Source organism: Dicentrarchus labrax, unplaced genomic scaffold (genome assembly GCF_905237075.1).
Source record: "Dicentrarchus labrax unplaced genomic scaffold, dlabrax2021, whole genome shotgun sequence".
NCBI classification, from domain to species: Eukaryota; Metazoa; Chordata; class Actinopteri; family Moronidae; genus Dicentrarchus; species Dicentrarchus labrax.
The window spans coordinates 596,188-618,090 of record NW_026136723.1 but is presented as its reverse complement, the minus strand read 5'-3'; the positions used below and the strand labels follow the sequence as shown (position 1 = coordinate 618,090).

At 43.6% G+C, this 21,903-nt stretch overlaps 1 protein-coding gene across 1 annotated transcript in view; it reads right to left on the bottom strand.

Annotated features, from left to right (window-relative positions):
• The window catches only part of dbpa (D site albumin promoter binding protein a), a 28,953-nt gene extending 12,616 nt beyond the window's left edge, over positions 1–16,337 (bottom strand). The window contains exons 1-3 of the mRNA XM_051391081.1: positions 15,876–16,337; positions 10,584–10,852; positions 10,219–10,429 (exon numbers count right to left, since the gene is read on the bottom strand). Coding sequence (XP_051247041.1) covers positions 10,219–10,429; positions 10,584–10,852; positions 15,876–16,071 — 676 coding nt within the window. The 5' untranslated portion in view covers positions 16,072–16,337. The remainder of the gene's footprint in view (positions 1–10,218; positions 10,430–10,583; positions 10,853–15,875) is intronic.
• Between the last annotated feature and the right edge of the window lie 5,566 nt (positions 16,338–21,903).

Here is a 21,903-nt window from a genome sequence, read left to right as displayed (position 1 = left end):
AAGCAGGTAAAACAAAAGACGTAATTATAGCACAAAAGCCTCCTAAAATAACGCCATCATCATCCTCAGCTTTATTCCAGCTCTTAGAGCAGGCCCGCGCATTTCCCTTCAAATCTGTTTAAGCCTTTTTCCTGTTTCAGTAGGTTCTTATTTAATAAAGGGAAACAATGCAATTAGTGGGACGATGGTAATTATGTTAATTACGGAGGACAGAGGTAACAGTTAACTTCTATTGTAATTACTGTAATTGAGAAGATTTTGTGTACTTGTATTTTTTCCATCTCTTTTTTCATCTTCAATTAGTTTTTTTTACAGTGAGTACTTTTAAACTGCAATTACTGATTCCATTAGCTGTGAAACTGAGGCGTCCATTCAGTGTCTTTTGGCTCTGACTCGCTTTGTTTCATGAAGAGAAAAATGACTTTATTAAATCTCAACTATCAGATGAAATGCCTAACCCTTTCCCAAACAAACACTAATGTTAGGACTGTCATTTTAATGAACTTAAATGAGCTATTTTTTCACAACAAGTTTTTCAAAAACAGACCAAAATAACTGGAACACAAAAGAAAAGATTCAGAGCAGGTGCAACAATGGAAGAACAAACACGATGACGCACTACAACATTCAGCCATCAAGCACAACATAATGGGTACAGTTACATGATTGCTGGTGTCATCTAACCTTAATGTTGAATTGTGGGAAAACAGACTGACTCACGCTCTGCTTTAGTTTATACAGCCGTGAAGAGTCAGAGGAGTAACATTTCACACGAGCGACAATATTATTAAACAAAACCACTGATGAACCGCGCTGAAAACGGGTGTTATGTTTAATTCAAAATCAATATAAGACGGGCATTGACATTGGTGACCATGGTAACCATGGCGGTCCATGTCACTTGCAATCGTTTACCTGGATGTAAAAACTCATCTCATTGGCAAACACATTCTTTGTTTTTTCTATCTCAGTCTCGACTTGAACTCGAAACTCTTTGGACTCAGTCTCGACTAGTCCTGGTCTTGGACTCAACAAAGCTGGTCTTTACTACGGCACTGTTATTTACAGTAATGACAGTGCACCACAGTAGTATATTGGTAGTATATCGGTAGTATATCGGTAGTAACAGCACTACAAGTATTAGTCGTAGCCTTAGCAGTATCAGTATTAGCAGTAGTAATCTTAGAGGTTGCAGTAAAAGCAGCAGAACTAATAGAAGTGGTCATTTTGGTATGTTGGTGCATAACAAGTGCTTCAAAAGTCAAGAATCATAAAAACAGACAGGCGTGCAGTGTCCATGGGGCGGGATAACAGTATTATATAATAGGAGCAGTCGTCTGAGTATTAGTAGCAACATCAGCAGTAGTAATCAGACAAAGAGTCGGAGCAGCATTTCATTTCCTGTACACTTTGTTTCTGTCGTCTGACGACACGCAGATGAGCCGGGAGCTCCGCCAGCAGCTGTTTGTGCCGAAAAACACCGAGTGGAAATACAATACAGAGGTGGAATGTGATATAGGAAGTGTGTTACATAAAGAGGGCTCCCCTCCCTGTAATGTAAACACGGGCCGTGGCTGTGTGCCGCCATGTTTGGCTTCCTCCTCTCTATCTTAAACACATCGAATCCTTCCTCCACAACAGCGGCTATAGGACCAACTGTGAGCTTTTCCTTCAATTATATGTGCAAACAACAATATGGGAGAACAGCTGACCACCACCATGTATAGTAGAAACACTCAGTCAGGGTGGACAGTAATATTATATGCATTATTGATTGATCTTCCATTAGGTTTTTGATTAATATTTATTGTTCTGGTCAATATTAATGTATAACGCCCATAAAGGCATCTTTAATTTTGGTTTGTTAGTTTTATTTCAAATTGAGCTACAGTTTGAGTTTTCTTTTCTTTTAACTGTTGTACTATTATGTACTAGACGCCTGATTGCAATTCAAAGAAGCAGACACACACACACACACACACACACACAATAATAACAGCACTAGCAGTAGTACTAGTCGTAGTATTTGTAGTCTGTAGCTGTAGTGCTAACAGCAGTATTAGTGGCATTTACAGTAATAAAAGTACTACAACTATTAATTACTGCTGTTATTAAGTAGCACCAACAGCAATATAAGTAATAATAGTAGCAGCAGTAGTAGTAGCACTAGTATTATCTTTTTGCCCAGAAGCTGTCTTAATTCTAGTCTATGTGATCATTTTAAATAGTTTTACTGCATCTTTAACATCTGTTTTCAGTCTCAGTGTAACTTCAGTTCACAGTTACAGCACACATGTACACACCCAGGCAGGCTCGGACTCGCCTCTGCACACACAAACACACAGACACGTGCACCTTCACATGAGTGTGCAAGAACACCAGTGGACACACACACACATACACACACACACACACACCAGAAACAATTCAGTCCAGGTGACACGCCCCAGGAGACTAATGTTTCTAATGTCAACACACTGACTGGGAGTTGTGTCAGCACACAGATAGTAGTGACCTCCTCCCTGTTTCTCCTCTTTCTAAATCACTGCTCGCACTCTGCCAACGGTCAGATCACATTATTATGAGACCTGGTCACATGACCAAACGAGACATGTAAGAAGACCCCCGCCTAGTATCACTGCTCTCCATATGATGCAGGTTACACATTTTAAATATGTTACTAGTTTTAATGTAGACGTATAAGTATGTGCCGCATCAGGACGTCCCTGCTTTAAACTCTTTGACTTTCTAACAAAGATAATGAATTCAAACAGAAGATCTGGCTTCGCTCTGTGCCCACCGAGTCTATCCTCGCCAGAAAACATCAGCACTGACCGCCATTACGGCGTGATGTGAATATGAATGTGCACGATAAGTCGGGTAAATACTGTCAGTCAAACACTATCCGGACATACTGAGGGTCTCCTGCCAACCGTCAACATCGGTGTCTTTCAACCGTGATCCCGATTTCTCCCTAACCTTACCAACTAGTTTAAGTTACCATAACCAATCCTAACCAGGCGTTCAGACTGAAAAAGCCACTACGAGAGGACGGCACTGGGTGTTCCAGGTAGCAGTCAGATGACAGACAGCCCAGGAAGACCAGTTTGAGCTACAGATCCACGAGTCTGAAGACTGTTCACATTACAAAGTGATCTACCAGAGATGTGTGTCTGCATGTATTCGATTGGCCAGCACAGTGCGTTGTTGCAGGAGCTGGATTCAGCGAGACAAACCTAGTGTTGTGTTTATTTTCTGCGGTCAGTGGTCACACTGACATGAACGAGGAGGCTGCGTTGTGTTCATGCAGCGCTACTGCACACGTTGGCGCCCCGTAGCACACACTTGATGCGTAACACAGACGGAGGAAGTAGTACAGTAGCCGAGTTGCGAAGACTCGGGATACAAATAGCTGTTCTCTGGAAGAGCTAATGCACGTTGCTGCCGGGGGGGAAGAGCACAGTGGCCTCCGGTCAATCCTGCTTTTAACAATAAAGCTGGCAGATCAAAACAAAAAAGGTCATATGAGTCATTGTTAAAGGTCATATGCATTTTGGAAGACACTGACAGGGCACACACTCATGAGGGGCGAAGCTGAACCATTTATTCTGTTAGTCTGGAGGAGGTGAATGATGTCTAGTTATTCTTTGTGTAGATTCTGTGGCAGAGGAGGAGATTTAATATAAAGCTATATACAGATCTGCTTTAAAATTCAATTAAAATTCCTCTTCCTAACTCACTGCACAGCTTTGTCTCTTTATTTGCTTCGTCCTCAGTGTTTATTCTCTCTGTAATCTTCACTGTTTCCTCTCTCTCTCTCTCTCTCCCTCCCTCTTTATCCACTTTCCTCCTGCCTTGCTCTCTCTTTCCTCCTCCCGCCCCTCCCTTCCCCTCTCTTCTTCCCTCCCTCCCTCTCCCCTACTCCCTCCTTCCCTCCCTCCCTCTCACTTGCACGCTGGCTCTCTCGCTCTGATGCTTTCTGCAGCGGCACGTGACGTGGCGGCCGCACATGGCCTGAGCGTGTGAGAGACAGAGAGAGGGAGAGGGAGAGAGAGAGAGAGAGAGAGAGAGAGAGGGAGCGAGAGATTTCAAAACATGCAAAGCGAACACTCTTGACTCGCTCTCTCCCTCCAGCATTGCTCTCTCCCTCTCTCCCTCTCTCCCTGTGCAGTGTTACAGAGTGCAGAGTCAGTGTCTTGTTTAACCCTTCCCTCGCTGGGATTAATCACAGCCCTGAATGTTAAATCACTGACTGCCTTAGCCTGGCATTATCCTGCACTCTCTTTTAAAGAGACAGCAAATGAGTTCTCTCACTGTTTAATCAATTCACAGCCAGATCTGTCTGAATTCATCTTTTAATACCTTTATGCTGGAATTAAACTCTTCACTGTCTATCTCATCTCACGGGTTGATGATTCCTAGAGGGTTTATCTTGGATTCTTCCAGTCTAGACGCTGGTATTTTGGTTTCTGTTTGAGGTGAAGCTCTGTGGTTAAAGGACAATACAACTCAGCTGGGGAAGTCATATGCCGTTCCTACGGCCAAGGACGGTCTAAACAGAGGTTGTTTGTCTGCGAGAGAAAGTGACTGCAGCGAAACGGGCTGCAGGAGTTTGCCTAATGAGCTTTTCTACTTAGGCTGCTTAGTTTTGAGATGTTTACCGCTCGGCAGTGAAAGCAAACACATGCAAAAGATCAAACATCTATATTTATTTTGAGAAATGCAAACAGGTAACGGAGCTGCTCTCTGAGGCTGATACTCACATCAGCATGCCAATATGCTCACAGTGTTAATGCCAGCGTGCTGATGTTCAGCAGGTATAATGTTCATCGTGTTAACTGGGTTATTTTAACATTCGCACCAAACAGAAGGTGCAGCTCAGGCTGATGGGAATCGCTTTCATTTTTTGGTTTAAGTATTGGACAAATCATAGCTTTGACCTAATGATGGCGCTAGAGGAAATCCTGAATATCTGCAGCAAACTGAATGGCCAAATTTAATGGTCCACGTGATAGAGTTTGAGATACTTTAATAAAAAACACAAATATCAACCACACAAACACATAGATTGAAGCCTAGCGAGATGGATTCTTGTGTTATATTGTGATCTTGCGAGTCTAGCTGCCTCACAAGGTTAATAATTTAACCTTAGGTCACCTTAGAGTACTGACTTTTTATTATACTCAACCTGCAGATGGTGCTAGCTTTATGAGCTAGACTAACCTGAGTAGCTAACAGTCAGCAGTTGAATTTATGGTTCGCAGACGTAGACTGTAACTAGGTTGTATGAGACTAAAACGACTGTATGTGCCATACATGTGTCTACTTTTAATCCTAGACAGCAGAGCCTCAGACTTTCCCTCCATACAACCCTCAAACATATTGTGGCCATATTTGCTCAATAGATAATAGAAACTGTTGTACAGGACTTGGAAATGACTGCGAAAGGTCTGAACTAGTGGATACATATAAATATAGCTTAAATAGAGTGTACCGTACTACTTGACAATTTTATATTCCCCTTGATTTCTGGGTATTGAAGTCCATTTTAGTTACTGTGGTTGATCACAGACGACTTGAGGGCAAAGAGACATCTGACAGCTGAACATCAGCACATTCCCACTGAAGATCCAACTTTGGATCAGCCTGAAAATGTTTTGAAGAAGAGGCCTGAAACCTAGCCGAGGATATAAATAAGTAACACCAAATCAAATGTAAACGTCAGTTAAAAGATCCTTTCTTAGCTGCTGTGTGTAACCTGTGGTTTGTTTGCCTCTTTAGGTTTCCATAAATGTGTAGAAGTATGGAATCCATATTTTCATGTTTGTTTTTGTGTGTAGTTCCCACTGAAGCTTCACCACTTCTGCTTTCACTGTCAGTCTGTCAGCAGGATTTAAAAGCTGTACAGATTCCCATGGACAGATCAGCCTCGGGGCTAAGGAACGACTGAGTGGATATTCAGATTCGGGATTGCTCTCCAGGTGACTCGTTTGACGTCAGTGAGTCAAAATTTCTTTTTTTATTCATGAAATTCTGTTCCTCGTGTATATTTTACGTGCGGTAATGTCTTTGCGGTCTTCAGTCCGATAAGTGTGACCCCCCACCCCCCCCCACCACCCCCATTAAGGACCGCTTTTTTGCGATTGCTGTGAAAAATTAGTGCAGCAGATGCTTCCTTCCAAACACAGGTCAATGAGTTTATGCGTCCCCCGGCATGCAGAGGCTCATGGGAATCTGAGGTTTAAAAGCTGTTTTCGATTAGGAAGGTTTCTGACTGAGTGAACTGACCTGAAAGTGCTGGAGCCGAAGCCCGATAACAGCTGATCTGAGCTACAAGTAAAGACGACTCGCGTTTCCTTTCCGAAGAAGACAAAGGGCTGATCTTTAGGGGGAAACGGAAACAAATGATCTGACTATATAATATAAGTCACAGTCATGTCACAGCGGTCTTTCTTTAACTTCTAATGAATTCTGCCAGTTTAGCATCATTAGTGAGTGTTACAGTACAGACTTCAACCTCCCAAATTCTCTCCTTCACTTACTAAAATATCAACACGATCGCTTCATGCAAGCAGAAGGGACAAAAGCAGAACTGACCGTTCTGGAAATTTCCTCTGAACTACCTAAAAAGAACATCTATACTCCTGAGAAATAAGCCATGCAGGTAGAGAGCTGTGTTTTATTTCACAGCTAAAACGAATAGGACAATAAAAAAATCCAAGTATTGCATTTGAAATCAAGGGGAAACTGCAAATGATAAGCTTCATTCGTGATGTTTGGGGGATTCGAGAGAAAGAGAAAGACATCAAAGCGCCGTTCTCCTCTAGCTCCTCGGCTCAGCTGATTCTCAGAGGAGGTTTTGTCGGGCTGATATCTCTTGTAGCAAATACTGAGCTTTCTGGGTTTAAGTCTGGTTTTGTGAGGTAAGGAAAAACAGAATATCTGTGTCCAGCTCGTACACTTTTATCTATGCAGCGTACGTCCGCTAGTCTTGTCCACTTTCAGCTACAGACCTCAGTTTGCATCATCACAAATTTACACAACAAACAGAGGGAAACTGTTATCAAAGCGACTTATAAAACCACAGCTTCATCCATGGTTGTTTGTGTTTTGCCTCCCCCTCCAAGCTGTCCATTTTGCCCAGAATGAATTAAAATGAAACCAAACATGCATGTGGATCAGATTATTAGAACCTGTTTATTTTCCATTTATTTCTCTGGTTGATTCTCTCTCTCTCTCTCTCTCTGTCTCTCTCTCTCCCTCCCTCTCTGTAGTAACACTTCAGCTCTACAGCGACCTGAGGGATTTCTGGCTGGATGCATCATGCTCAACCCAGTCACGTGTTTATAATTTAGAATAAAGAGCACACACACACACACACACACACACACACACACACACACACACACACACACACACAAGAGCATGCTCACATTAAAACCCAAACAGTTTGCATGCAAATGCCGAAATAAAGAGGACACTCTCATATGCATGTTTGAAGTTCAGCGTACTGCACAGACACACACTGATGGTGTATATTCATGGAGACTTGCAGAGGCACTCAGGCAGATAGGAACACACACACACACACACACACACACACACACACACACACACACACATACACACACACACTCAGAGCCTTGCAGCAGTATCCAGTGGTATTCGCTCCTCTGTAGCAGCTCTATCCTGCTTTCTTTCTCGCATCTCTCTCCTCTCTCCGTCTCATTTTCCGACAGTTATTTTTTTCTGATTTTATTTTATTTTTTCCTTCAAGCTACTCTGCATCTCTTTTTCGCAGTGAAAGATCTTCTCCTTTATTGTTTACGACACCGAATAAAAAAGACAAACACAATGTTCCAGTCAGATTTCTCAGAATGAGATCCTGCTGGGCACTTTATCTCTCCTTCTGCCTCTTTCTGTTCTACTCTCTCTGCTCGTAGCGTACACAACTCTGCATACTACATAATGTATTAAAGGAATGCAAATATTGTGAAAGCCATGAGTTGTCAAAAAGACCGCTATGAAAATATGAAGTGCATAGTCCCTTGAGTTTTGTGTCGAGTTGTTCCCACAGCAGTGACCCAGTCAGGTGACACTGTCTAAACAATGTGTCAAACAACAAAGCGGGAGGAGCCGCATCCGGTTAACATCCCAGCAGGTGGGTCCACCTTTATATATCGAGCCTGTGTATAAAGTGATGCTAGTGTCAGTTACAGTGTAAGAATCCCATAGCTTCAGTTACACAAACAAACAATGGCGTTTACACACATCAAAACACCAAGCCGCAACCTCGGTGGCTACAAATGAAGCCAAAAACTGCAGTCCCTCAAACGGCCACTTGAGGCTGGCTCCAGAAGTGAGTCATTCTCCAGAAGAGCCCATATTAAACATTACAGCAGAAATAAACATGTTTACAGCCACTTCAGACCACTTTACAGGGGGGTGAGTTTCTATATAACTCACCTGTTTACATTTTATAGAGGCTCAAACATTGTTGTTTCTTTGTCTTCATGTCATCATTTGTTGTTGTACATGTGTACATTAAGCAAAGCTGCTCTAATCAATATATTTGTATTAACACTAGATAAAGTGACTGTTAAGCTCTTTTAGCATCTTTCAGCTTATTGTTTTGGTTTTCCAACCAACCATCAGGAAACTATTTTCAGTGAAATAGCTCTTTAATATAAAACCTACTACCCAAATAGCAGAAAGACAAAGTTAGCAGCATCTAGCGACTAAAGAGACAGATATTTCCCTCAGGAGTTAGCCGAGAACAAAATGTACTTATACTTGCTCGGGTGGGTAAAAACATGACTCCAAATAAATGCTAATGTTGCTCCTTATGTGTGTATGATGTGTAAAAGGGTGACTGTGTACTAATGTAGTAGTTTTATAAGGTAATAATATGTGAATGTTCTGTTTACAGTTTACAAAAAAACCAGTGACCGCAGGTTAAACTTTACTAATCCACTGCATGCTTGCATATTACAAGGACTTTAGTTCCACAGTCATTTATCATTAATCGAGCCTCTGTGCCATTTCAGCGCTGTAAACCTGTTGCCCGGCAGAAGGCACTTAAATAACAGTCTCCTATGAGAGTAAACACAACAGATTACATGAGAGACTGTAACATTATTCTCACGTGACCGTTCCTAGCAAGACTCTGAAGATCTGAAGAGATTCAGATCTTTAAATTCTGCCCACTGGTGTGTAAAGAAGCATCACAGCCCCGCCTCTCTTAAATGGGTCCAATCTGATCAAACAGTCCGAACACACTCTTTCAGTTGGTTCAATCCAATGACGACTCAATGTCGAGATAATATTCATAACGAAGTTTTGTCTCTTCCTCTGCGTCCACACATCGTCAATACACCACACACTCGAGCACTCATTGTCTCAACCTTCCTTTAAATGTCTATACAACCGCCAAACATTTACAAAGACATGTGGCAATCTGTCATCAATAAATCATCATGAAATTAGCTGGGATGATTCATTCGATGGCTCACAGGATAAAAAAAACATGGCAGTCAGCGTTATAAAGAATGGGCTTTGTGGTTTCAATTAGAATTGGAAGTTGTCAGCCTTATGAAATCTCGAACAGAAAGAAAAAATAAAAGAAAGACAGACAGAAAAGCTCTTCTGATGTTCTGGCAGTTCTGGTTCACATCAAAAAAGCAGCAGAGAGAGGAAACAATAAATTATGAATATATAACGGATGAAAAAAACAAGCTGTTGGAGGGAGCCGAACGGGGTGTCAGCCGTTTATCAGAGAGATAATTAGAGAAGACCCTCCTTTGGTTATTGTTGAAGGAGTCCAGTGGTTGAACTGGGTTAGTTAATGTAATGTATCATGAGTCTGTGTGCTCATTAGTGCCAGATCCCATTAAGGCCTCTGCATGTACAGCCTCATATATGTCTGACTGCATTTGCTGGTGCACAAATGTTCTCACGTGACGATGTCAATTTTAATCTCGCCATCAACTTCTCAGGAACTACAGTGAGAAAAACTTTCTGATTTCTCACCAGAAAGTTTCCATACATCCCTACATACTTCTCTTACCAGCTCCGAGTGACGGATAAAGTAAAATATTCATGGAAAAAGTATTAACTTGTGAAAAATTCAATCAAATGTTCATCTAAATGGGTTAAAATGGAATAAAACTGCACTTAAAATCTCTTCCCAGCCCTCTGTTGATGTTCACATTCACTCACCGTGTAGACACTCAGGTCCTCCCATCATGCCTGGCGGCTGCTGCTGAGGTGGCAGTGGCGGCGGTGGCGGCGGCTGCGGCTGGACGGTCTCCAGTCCCAGCAGCGAGGAAGAGGAGGACGAGGAGGACATGGAAGAGGAAGAGGAGGAGCAGGGCGGAGGAGAGGTGGGAGGGCACTGGGAGCTCTGGTTGGGCACCGCCGACTGGGAGCTCTGGGAGGAGAGGGGGGAAAATATTTGAATGCAGTGAGTGACATTTAAACAGTTTTTACCTCCATAAAGGAGTTGGGTGTTCATTTTGAAAGGGGCTGAGGTTTGGGGGGTTTGGGTGAGGTTTGCATGTGTTTTACCTCTCTATCAGTCTCACCTGGGAAGGGATCTGGGCGCTGGTGGAGCTGGGCCCATTGCTGTGCATCCCCATCCCGTTCTCGGTCAGGAACTCCTCCAGGTCCATGTACTGCAGCTGGAACAGGCCTCCATCACACGGCAGGGTCCTCTCCCACAGCAGCGGGCCCAGGAAGGCCGACTGGGAGTTGGGCCGCAACGCACCGGACGCAGGGGCTCCTCCCGCACCGGCGGGGCCTCCGGCGTTGACCCCCACTGAGTCCTCATCAGAGTCCACGGGCTTGTCTTTGTCTGGAGGGAGGGAAGGATGAGGAATGTTTTGAGAAGCTCTTTCTGATCGGAGAGGGTAATTAAACTTTTCCTCCTCCCCTTCCCCCCTGTGTTTGTGTTAAAGGGCAAAAGGAAAGATAAGAACTGATAACGTCCGATATCCACTCTGACAGTCCAGCAGATTGACTCTCACCGCAGAGAGAGACGCTGATTAACCTCATTTATGGTCTCATTTGTTTACTGTATTGAAACTGTCAGTCTCAAACTGGTGGTGGTTTATTGATGTTTGTATGTACCGTACATTAAAAAAAAAACATTTCATGCCATTTCCACACTGGACAACGTGTGTGACGATATAAATAATTTGCTGCACTTGTGGAGAAGTTTTCATGCAGATTGATTACTGGGAAATATTCCAGCAGATACATATTTAGATAAAGTCTGTTTATGGCGTCCAGTGTGTGTTAAAGGACCAGTGTGTAACAGTGAGGAGGATCTATTGTCTCAGCCACCGTAGTTTCTCCTCCACACTTTACAATACAGCCTCCTAAATGTTAAACTCTGGACCCTGTGTTACCTTATGGAGACATAACAACTGTTTTCTCTTACAAATTAAAAGTTTAATTCATTGTTTAGGTTAGGAAGTGGAGGGTGAAGGTGAAATGAATAAATTAGCCTTCAGCCACATTCTTTGGATGTTGGATGCATAAATGTCACCACCACCGAGCTCAAGATTAGTCTTTTAAAGGAATATTTCTCCATTTTAGAAGAGAATAAAGAGGGGTTTTTTCATATAAAAATACTCAAAAATGATTGTTATATACACATATTTACATCTAAGAAGAGGATATTGTATTTCACTGTGTCTTTAAACGCATCACGAGACGTGTCGAAGGATGACCGGAGTGCATTACTCTACAAAATGGACATTTGTTTCCACAAGCTCTGCCTCTTTGGGCTGATGTCTGACTGACACCTCGCTTTGTTTCCCGATGTGATCCACATCTGTGAGATCAAGAAACGTCTTCAGCTGGAGCTCAAACGCTAAGCTGCATCACAATCGTGTCTATCTTGTTCTCACTCTGTCAGAAAATCATTTTAAAAGACCGACAACAATCAACAGAGAGCTCCAGAGGGCTGCATTGCTGTTTGATAAACACCGGCTGAGGTCTGCGCTTTCTGTCGGGCGTTTGTGTCCTTTGCTCTCTGTGAAGCACTTAGCTGCAATCATTAAAAGGCATCTATAAATAAAGTTGACTTGGCTGACCCTGCACTCTGACCTCCCAGGCAGGGAGGGGGGTCTGATGGAAAGATAGATATAGACATCAGGCATCAATAAACCATCACCAGCAAAATAAATGAAATTCCTGCAAGTCGACCAGGAACCAGATTTAATCGCAGCGCTGCACGGAGAGAACCAGAGTGATTGTTTTGTACCCTCATCCTTGGATAATATTATTCTAAAGAATTATGCCTCCAAAAGTGCATATTGAATAAATGGCACGCTGAATAATAAAAGCCAATAAAATAGTAATAAAAGAGCATATTTAACTGGGCTGGGAACGGCAGAGAAAGAGAGAGTAATGAGAACGAGAAGAACAAGTGGAAGACTGAGAGAGAGCATCAGGAAGGCCGGAAATTTAAATTTAAAGGGATTAAAGAACATAAAGAGGGATTACAACGTGAAAACAGCAGAGGAGGGATGGAGCAGAGAGTCAAGGCCATCATATTCATGTCCCTCATAATCTCTCTACTGTCATCATCTTCCTCATCTGCCTGCCAGCTTCTGTTAAATGTCTGTTCTTTGCTCCATGGAGTGGATACTGAGGGGAGGGAAAGAAGGACAGAAGACGGACAGAACGGAAACAGCGGTATTAACTGAACGATCCAGAGGATTCGCTTGATACAAATCTCATCTTTTTGAAAGTGTGGGAGACATTTAGTCCAAATCCAGACCTCTAAATCACTGCCTCAGTGTCCATTGATGGCTCTTTCCTCAGTTGGGTTTTTATCGATACACCAACTTTCCCACCAAATCTTAGAAACCTTTTTGTGATATTTTGAAGGTTTTTTTTGGTATATTTCCGCATTAAAATGTCTAAACACAATAGACCTATTAGACTATAAGACTTACTATAGATACTGTGTTGTGTATTTACATTATCCTAAATGTTGCCAACAGTGTTCAAACAGTGTTTCATTGGTCCTCAATGGCGTCATATTGTCTTTGCACATGCTTGAGCGTTCTTGTCTGCCAAAAGCTGCATTCAATCAACTTTCTTTTTACAAAACCTTTTATAAATCTTGGTTATTTTTGACTATATTTGAACCGGATGAAGGATTTTAGTCATTTGACGTCTGGATCTTAAGTTATCAGAGAAACAAGCTGAGTTAACGTTAGCAGCAGCTCGGCTCGTGGCCCCTCCGGGACGCTCTTTGTCTGCTGAACATCGTCTGAGAAACACAGATTTTTAAAGTGGAACTGCTTTATTCAGTGATTTTACTAGTTTTAATCAGCGGGTTGTTTCTGAAACTTTGGCAGACAAAAACCTCCTGAACACTGAAGGAATCCTAACCGGGAGAAACTGACTGCAGTTGACAATAATGGTGGTGAAGACAACAACTCCCATGATCCCACGCTGCTTCACGACATCAGCAAACTCCGTATTTTAGTTAGTGTTTGATTGTAAAGAAAGTAGACAATAAGAGAGACGAGTGAAAAGATGGCAAAGATAACGGAAACTAAAGGTAATTACAGATTGTGAACAAATGACTGATTAATATTTCCATGTCATCTAATGTCCAACTCATCCACTGTTCATTGTGCACGGCATACAGCTACAAAGTGGTGCATGAACCCAGCAGATAGCAGATAACAGCCTCACTGTGTAACATCATAATTGTATAAAAGCTGTGCTGAGAGGACCAGGGAAACAATATCAACAAGGAAGGAATGAATTCACAGCTGACAGCCGGCCACTAACGCCAGCCACAACAACCTGTAACGTCGCTCCTGCCGCAGCAACCCGACAGCTGATCCAAGACAATGAAGTGAGTTGAGAGTATAAATTACTAATATGAAGGCACAAGTTATTCATTTCAATGCACACATGTTTAAAATAATAAAATATCTCCTGACACCTGCAGGCTTCAACAAATGGGGAGATCCCTTAAAGGGCAGGAGGAAGAGGAGGAGGATGAAAAGAGGAGCAGGAGGTGAGACAAAAGCCTTAGAAAATGTAAATCAGCAGAGGGACGAAGAGAGAGAGGAAGACTGAAAGGAAAAAACTCAAAGACGTGTGAGAGAACGACAGACAAGAGAGAAAGGAGAGAGAGAGAGAGAGAGAGATGTGCTAGATAGAGTGGGTGTTTGTGAAGGCGTCAAACAAAGCCAGCCAGGGGAAAAAAGCAGGAGGGCGAAGGAGTGAAACACCGACTCTGCGCTGTGGAACGGGGGGGGGGGGATCGAGAGAGCCAAAAAAAAACATCACAACATCTCTTTTAACACCCCTGAATGCATCACCTATCACTGGGAGGCTGCGCGCTCTATAGGCCGCTGACAATGAGGCTAGCCGGGGCCTCTGAGCTGCTTTCTGAGTCCATGGTGAGCCTGTCAGCTGAGCTCACCATCATCTCCTCCTCCTCCTCCTCCTCCTCCTCCTCCTCCTCCTCCTCCTCTAGAGAAAGGAGCTGCAGTTACACCGACAGGCCACCAGGGGCCCCCACCAGCACTTAGACTGTGTGATTGCTTTGTTTTTCTGTCTCTCGGTGTTCAGTTGCTTCGACTCTTTAGCGACAGAAATGTCTTTATTTTAGGGTTTTAATAGAAGTTAAAACGTGTGTGTGTGTGTGTGTGTGTGTGTGTGTGTGTGTGTGTGTGTGTGTGTGTGTGACAGCAGCTGACTGGGAGTTATAACATCCCCACAGCCAGAGAGGAAGGAGAGGCAGCCTGGTTAATATTTGTCATGGCAGCTGGTGGATGGGAAACAATTCAATCCCAACCTTTATTTAAACAGATTCAAACACACAAACGAACTGCTGCTGTACTCTGATGGCATCCACTCCAGATTGTGTGTGTGTGTGTGTGTGTGTGTGTGTGTGTGTGTGTGCTCTCCTTTTTAAACCCTCTCCTCCTCCTCCTCTTCCTCCTCCTCCTCCTCTTCCTCCTGATCATTTCATTTCACCACCAAATGCAAAAAGGAAACGTTTCATAGACAAAAAAAAAACAATCCAGTGGGCCAGAAGGAGGAAGGCTGAAGTGTGTGTGTGTGTGTGTGTGTGTGTGTGTGTGTGTGTGTGTGTGTGGATAAGCAGGGCCTCTGTCTTTTACAATCACACCTACCCACTCAGTCACATGCACACACACACACACACACACACACACACACCGATGAATAATCACTGTATGGCTGGAGTACAGGCGCTGTAATGAATGCACTTATTGTTTGTGTTTCATATCAGGGCAGCAACTATTGATTATTGATTAATCTGCTGCTCATTATAACGTCCCAGAGCACCAGCTGACACATAATAATGTCCTATTTGAGCAATAAAAGCAGCACATGATCACATTCGAGAAGCTTGAACCAAAGAATTTCCAGCCTTTTTACTTTTTAAATGTAAAAAAATGTATTTATTATCCAAATATTTACTGATTAATCGACTTATTGATGAATTAACTTGTAGTTTTAGCTTTATTTCACATTATATCACTGAAATATTGCTATAATATTGCTTCAAATGTCTCTAAGGTGCATTTATAGGGTTAATTTAAGGTTTAAACCATCTTTAATGCATTTAATGTGGATTCTTTTAATCTCATACAGCATACATTAACATTAACTGAATGAAACTGTATCATTATACATTTTAATGAGCTTATAGGACAGTACAGTTCTCTGTGATACTCCTACTTGTTGGCTGAGGTATTTTCCTTACTAGCCCTTTAAGAAGTTTCTTCTTGCCTATAGGGACCTCTCACACACACACACACACACACACACACAAGAGAGAGAGAGACACACAAACACGTGCACACGCTCACCTTTCATCTCGCAGCAGTCCTTGGTGCCTCTCTGGTCGGCCTTGATTGGCAGCTGGAGCAGGGACTTCAGGTTGGTCATGGAGGTCAGGTGTCCACCTTGGGGGCCACTTCCAGCCGGGTTACTGGCCCCAAACTGGGGGCTGGTGGCCCCGGCAGGGAGATCCGGCGGTAGAAGCTGAGCGAGGGGCCTTGACATAACTTTAGGGGAGGTAGGGGAGCTGGGGGGGGGGGGGGGGAGAGAAGGAGGTGCAGAGGAGCAACCTGCAGATGGTTGAGTTCAAGATCGATATAATCCAATTAGTGACGCTAATTGACAGGCGCGCTGTCAAAAAGGTGCGCGGGCAGGTGACGCGTGCGCGCGCTCAATATCTCCACCTGACGTCCCTCTGGTGTTCCCGTCCCATGAAGGATAATGTGCAAAAAGAAGCGAAATAAAAAAAGGACTTCAAGGGGAGAGGGGGAGGGGGGTTTGGGGGGGGGGGGGGGGGGAGTGTGTGTGGAGGGACTTATCTCCAAAATGGCACCATGTTGACCGAGTCTAGTTCATCCTCTCGGAACCGGCGGAGCCTGCGGGAGTTCACTAACTCAGCTCCGACACAGGAAGACCGGATCCTGGAGGACTGAAGTCCCGGTTTCTGCTTTTTTTTTAGAGAGTTTGTGGAGATTAAAATAAAAACGGTGGCTCACGGTTCGGGTCCGGGTCCGCTGGTGCGTCCGTCCGTCGGCTGATCGCTCGGAGGATAATATATATATATAGATTATATATTATATTCTGTTAGTCCGGAGGGAGAAACATGAGCAACAGAAATAAAAGCAGATATAAAGGCGGATGTCTGTCGTCCCATGCGATGAGTGCGGGAAGAGGATCGAGTCTCAGAGACACCAAATAATAAAGTTGGTTTAAATATGAGCGGAAAATATAAGATGAAGGAAATAAAGAAGATCCCCCCCAAAAAATAATAATATCCAGTAGAGTCAGATAGATGGGACTGATGGCTCTTATTTTCCTCCCTCTCTCTCTCTCTCTCTCTCCCCTCCCTTTCTCTCTCTCTCTTTCTCTCTCTCTCTCTCTCTCTCTCTCTCTCTCTCTCTCTCTCTGTCAGCTGGAACCAACACGGGCCGCGGGTGTGACGTCAGCGCTCACGGGGGAGACAGGGGCTTTGGGGGCGTGGATCATTTGCATACCGAGGCCACGCCCCCCTCCTTCGCTTTACATCCACTGGTCGGCGTTCACGGCGCACGGAGAAAAGCTGGTAAATATGAGCTTCCACGTAAATATCAAAAACACAAATGAAGTAAAAACAAGTTTATTTATCCGGTAGGCAACTAAAATAATCTATTGCTCCTGCAGGTAAACAATGAAGAACAAGAGGAGGGGGATATACTGTATTAACTCCCTCTGTGTTTACACATTGGGCTTAGAGACATGAAACATGTCTGGTGGGCTGCCATATTCCAGCACTTCAGGGGCAATTAGTGTGCCTTGCTCAAGGGGGCATCGCTCCAGCTACCGGTTCAAACTCCATACTGGACTTGAACCAGCGAACCAAGCCATGTTCATCTGGGTGGAGATCATTCAGATTGATCAGGACACAGCTGCAACAAGAGAAAAATAACAAAGCAAATAATGATTTATTAAGCAAACAGAACAAACCTTTGATGCTTCTCTGTTTTCTTTGCTGTATGATTGTTGTCTGGTACTAGTACTTGTGCAATGACAATAAAGTTGAATCTAATCTAATGACAGTACGATACTAAAACCTCTGGGTGTCAGTCAGAGAAGATGTTTCCTTTGGGTTGTGGAAATTATAAAAGGAATTCCTCGTGTATTTTTAACATTTTATAGACAAAAGTCAAGAAAATAATTGGCTGATTAATCATGAATGAATCTGTAGCTGCAGCCACAGAACAGAGTGTAGTCAGTCAGTCTTTCATTACCTCGGCACAGATAAACATCCAGTGAAGTCAAACCCTGTTTAAAGCATTAATATTTGTTATTGCTGCCTCAACAATCTTCTTTTTTCTCTTTTAAAATTATCATTATTTGGGCTACTTTGTATGCCTTTATTTTGTATTACAGCTTAAGGGAGACAGGAAAGGGGGGAGAGACAGAGAGAGAGAGAGAGAGAGAGAGGAGAACAAGGCCACAGGCACACACAACAGGGTACCCACCAGGGAGCACCAATGTTTATTTTCTCACCAGATTCAGTAGATCTAATAAATCATAGCTGTGTAACAGACATATTCTGAGCAACATTAAATAAAAGAGACATTTAATTGTAAGCCAAAGATCCAAAACAAGGTCAAGTGAACACCAATTCTTTCCAAACGTGTCTCCATAAAGATCATTAGTCTCACAGACATACCAGTATTATATTTATATTTCCATTTTATTTTTGTTTGTTATACTTATAGATACCTCTCTAATACATTTAACGTATTATTTACATTATTTAACACTGTGTGAGTAACTTGGATCAATAAAGTATTTCTCATTCATTAATCAATAAAAATGAAGGCTGACAAATCTTCTTTCCTCTGAGTGAAAAACTGTTGCAGGAGTCGCTCCGGGCTGGTACCTGAACGCAGCACACATTTGCATATAACGCAACACCTCCGCGGCGGCCTCGTCCAATGGCTGAGCACCCCCTCCTCCCCCCCCTTCCTCCCCCCTCTGGATGGACCCCTGAACGCACCACGCCCCTCTCCCCTCTGCTCTCACGCTGTCATTTTACACAACGAGGCCAAAACAACCTGACCGCAGCCTGAGAGTGACTCTGCTGCTGAGGCGTTTGCTTTGTTATTGTTGTTGTTATTGTTGTTGTTGTTGTTGTTGTTGTTGCCCCCCCCTACCCAAACCCCAGCCACACACAGCACCCCCACCGGCTGCTTTATCTAAGAAATGTGGGAAAATGTGATTATTTTTTTACCACCAACGTGACAGAATAAGCAGCTCAGATAAAGAGTGTGTGTGTGTGTGTGTGTGTGTGTGTGTGTGTGTGGGGGGGGTCAGGTGTTCACATGTGAGCGGACAGACAGTCGCCATGAAGCTGCCATTTTGTCCAGTTTTCTACACACTGACAGTGAAAACAGTTCAAACCTCCATGTTGTTTGTTTACCTGCTGCACGAGGCGACTTCAGAATCGATTATTGGAGATCAATTAAACGGTTTTTCTTTTTTTTGTTTTTTTTTTCATGCAGAAACAATTTGTTAGTTTAATTGTATGAAAGCACATAAACACAATAAGAGGGGAGGCAGGGGGAGGAGGGAGGGAGGGGAGGGTGGGGGGGGAGGAACCGTCTGTTTTTCCTCCCCGGTGTGTCCCTATCTCCCTCTCGCGCTCTCAAACACCGGAGAAAGCACATGGCTCCGGCACGCGCCGACTGCTGCCTACCGGTGAGTCTGCCGCGCTGTGATTGGCTGAAACTAGGTCACTCGCTGCGTCTCCCGGCCTCCCATTGGCTAAAAATAGGTCACAGTCTCCGCCCACAGGTTTCCCCATGCTATAGCCGCGTGACAGGGAGGTGTGTGTGTGTGTGTGTGTGGGGGGGGGGTTGTGTGGATTAGTGCTTTTAAAGGCTGCAGCAAAGATCATTTCTTTATCATAAACTACTCACATCCATACAGTCAGCACTGCAAGACACTCAGAGGAATTCAAAACTGCATTTAAAACTGCAGCGCTATTAAAAGATGAATAAACCTGACAGATTGTGTTAAATGCCTGAACCCGGATAGTGAGAATAACGTGTGTATCTTGCACATTAGAAATATAATTAAATGTCACATTTTGTACGTTTCTTCACTCACTTATTGAAGTCTCTGTCTTTATAGTGGCTCTATCTTTATATTTTATCTTTATTTAAATGTTTTCTTGTGTGTGTAAAGTCAATATTAGGCCTCTTTCATTGCTGCCTTGCTGTTATTGTGCCTGTGGCTTCTCTTTATTTCACTCTTTTATGTAATTATCACTATTTATTCACCTGTTAATAGCAGCATAATGTAACAGTCAATATTAACACACCTCCCTTTCGCTGTTTTAACTAACTATGCCTTGTAAAGTACATATTATCTGTACTGATAACTGTATTTACTTTTTATTATTAAGCCACACAGCATGCATATATCCTGTCGGTGGTCTTTTTTTTAGGATTACTCTGTAAAAAAAATCCTTCTGATAAAAATAAATCATTAAAAAGTAGTTCATGTTTTTTTTCTTGGCCTCCATCTGAAAGCTAAAACATCAATGATAACGGCCTGTACAGGAAATAAAGGAGTAAATCACACATAAACACACAGCCACATCATGTGTTTCCTGTTGATTCATGAATCAGACGCCAGCAGCTGCACTGTGGGAACAACAGTTCCTGGAAAGGACCTGGAAAAGCCTGCAAGTCCTCTCTGGTGACAGAGTGCTGTCAAACTGCATACATGACAGGAATGTGCCAGTAGTAAGAGGCCAAAATAATCTCTGTCACTCACACGCTGGCGAGAGAGAGTGCGTACGCTGGCATGCATTGGGGGGGGGGGGAGTGACAAACAACAGCTTGACGCCACTAATGTGTGATTCGAGTTTCATGAGCTGTTTTGAATTCAGATTATTTCCCCCTGATTCCTTTTCCTGCAGCCTTGAGACGCAGCCATCGCTTCAAGTGTGTTTAAATGGCTCCATCTAGTGGTCGTTTGTCAGTACAGCAACCAAAGTGGCACCAAAGCTGCTTTTACAGGTGAGAAATTAAAGGGAAAAGTACTAAAATAAAATGAGGAGAAACATACTGGATGCAGCCACTGCTCGGTGCAGTTAGGCAATAAACATGCCGAGCAGGTGCAGTGGATTCGGGGTGTTACCCCTAATAACCCCCTTCTCCACGAGTGCGTTGTGTGGCGTGCAGCCAGAGAGCGGTGCAGGCCTGAATGCTTGAGGGGACACTGAGGGGATCCAGTGGCTTTCTAGTTATGCTCTGGGGGGGGGGCAGTTTGCTGGCATGGTTTGGGCCCTTTCAAGCAGTGGTACTCAAACGTTTCCTGTCATGCCGCCCTCCAGAAGGCGGGAAAAAGCTCAGTTTTTAGCAGTAATGAACAAAGAGAGGGGGAACTAATAAGGAATGGAGGAAACTGGCAACCCCTCACCAAGTGACATATTTAATGGATATTTTATATTATATTCAATGCACAATAACAGCACAGAACAACTGATAAACTGTACACTGAACCCAAATCGACCCGATACACAGTAACAGCATCTTTGGAGCGTTATTTAACCCCCCCCTCTCTACGACACGCTAGCCTGACATGTTTGGTCCTAATGGCTGTGTTATAGGTCAAATAGGTCCAAACGTTAGTGGTATCTCCACCAACTCTCCAGAAACTAGCACGTCCATTTTCAAAGAGATCCCTTCATCTCTGACCTCAAGATACCTGAATGAAAATGGGTTCTACGGGAACCCACGAGTCTCAGTCTTTCAGCTGACCCAGGAGGGTTTTTAAAATACTTTATTTAGCCTCTCAGGAACAGAAGGTGGAGATGGTTTTTCACTGGACAGAAAGAGTAGGAGAGAGATTGTAATCTGAAAGGTAAGTAGCGGTACAAGATTAGCCTCTGAGGTGCAGTGGGATGGAAGTATACAGTACTATACACTCAAATAAAGTACCTTGAATATGTACTGAAGTAAATGAGTACATGGTTGAGTTCCACTCACCTGGCTGCGGGTTCCAGGTGCACAACACCTGACCTCCTGACACTGACGTACGCCGAGCTGCAGCTCTCACAACGTCTGCTCTTATTGTGTGTGTGTGTGTGGGGGGGGGGCAGGCTCCATGTGTCAGAGAGAGGGAACCACTTCAGCGTCCCCCCTCCTCCCCCCAGTGGGAGGAAAAGGGCGGATAAAAATATACACAGTGGATTAATTATGTGAAACAAGCTCCGAGGGGATGGAGGTTGTGGTTCGGGGTCGGAGTTAGATAGCAGGAGACCATTTATATCCTGTTAGTGCTGGAAGCTGACGGGGGCCACAGCTCAGAGGAAGGTTG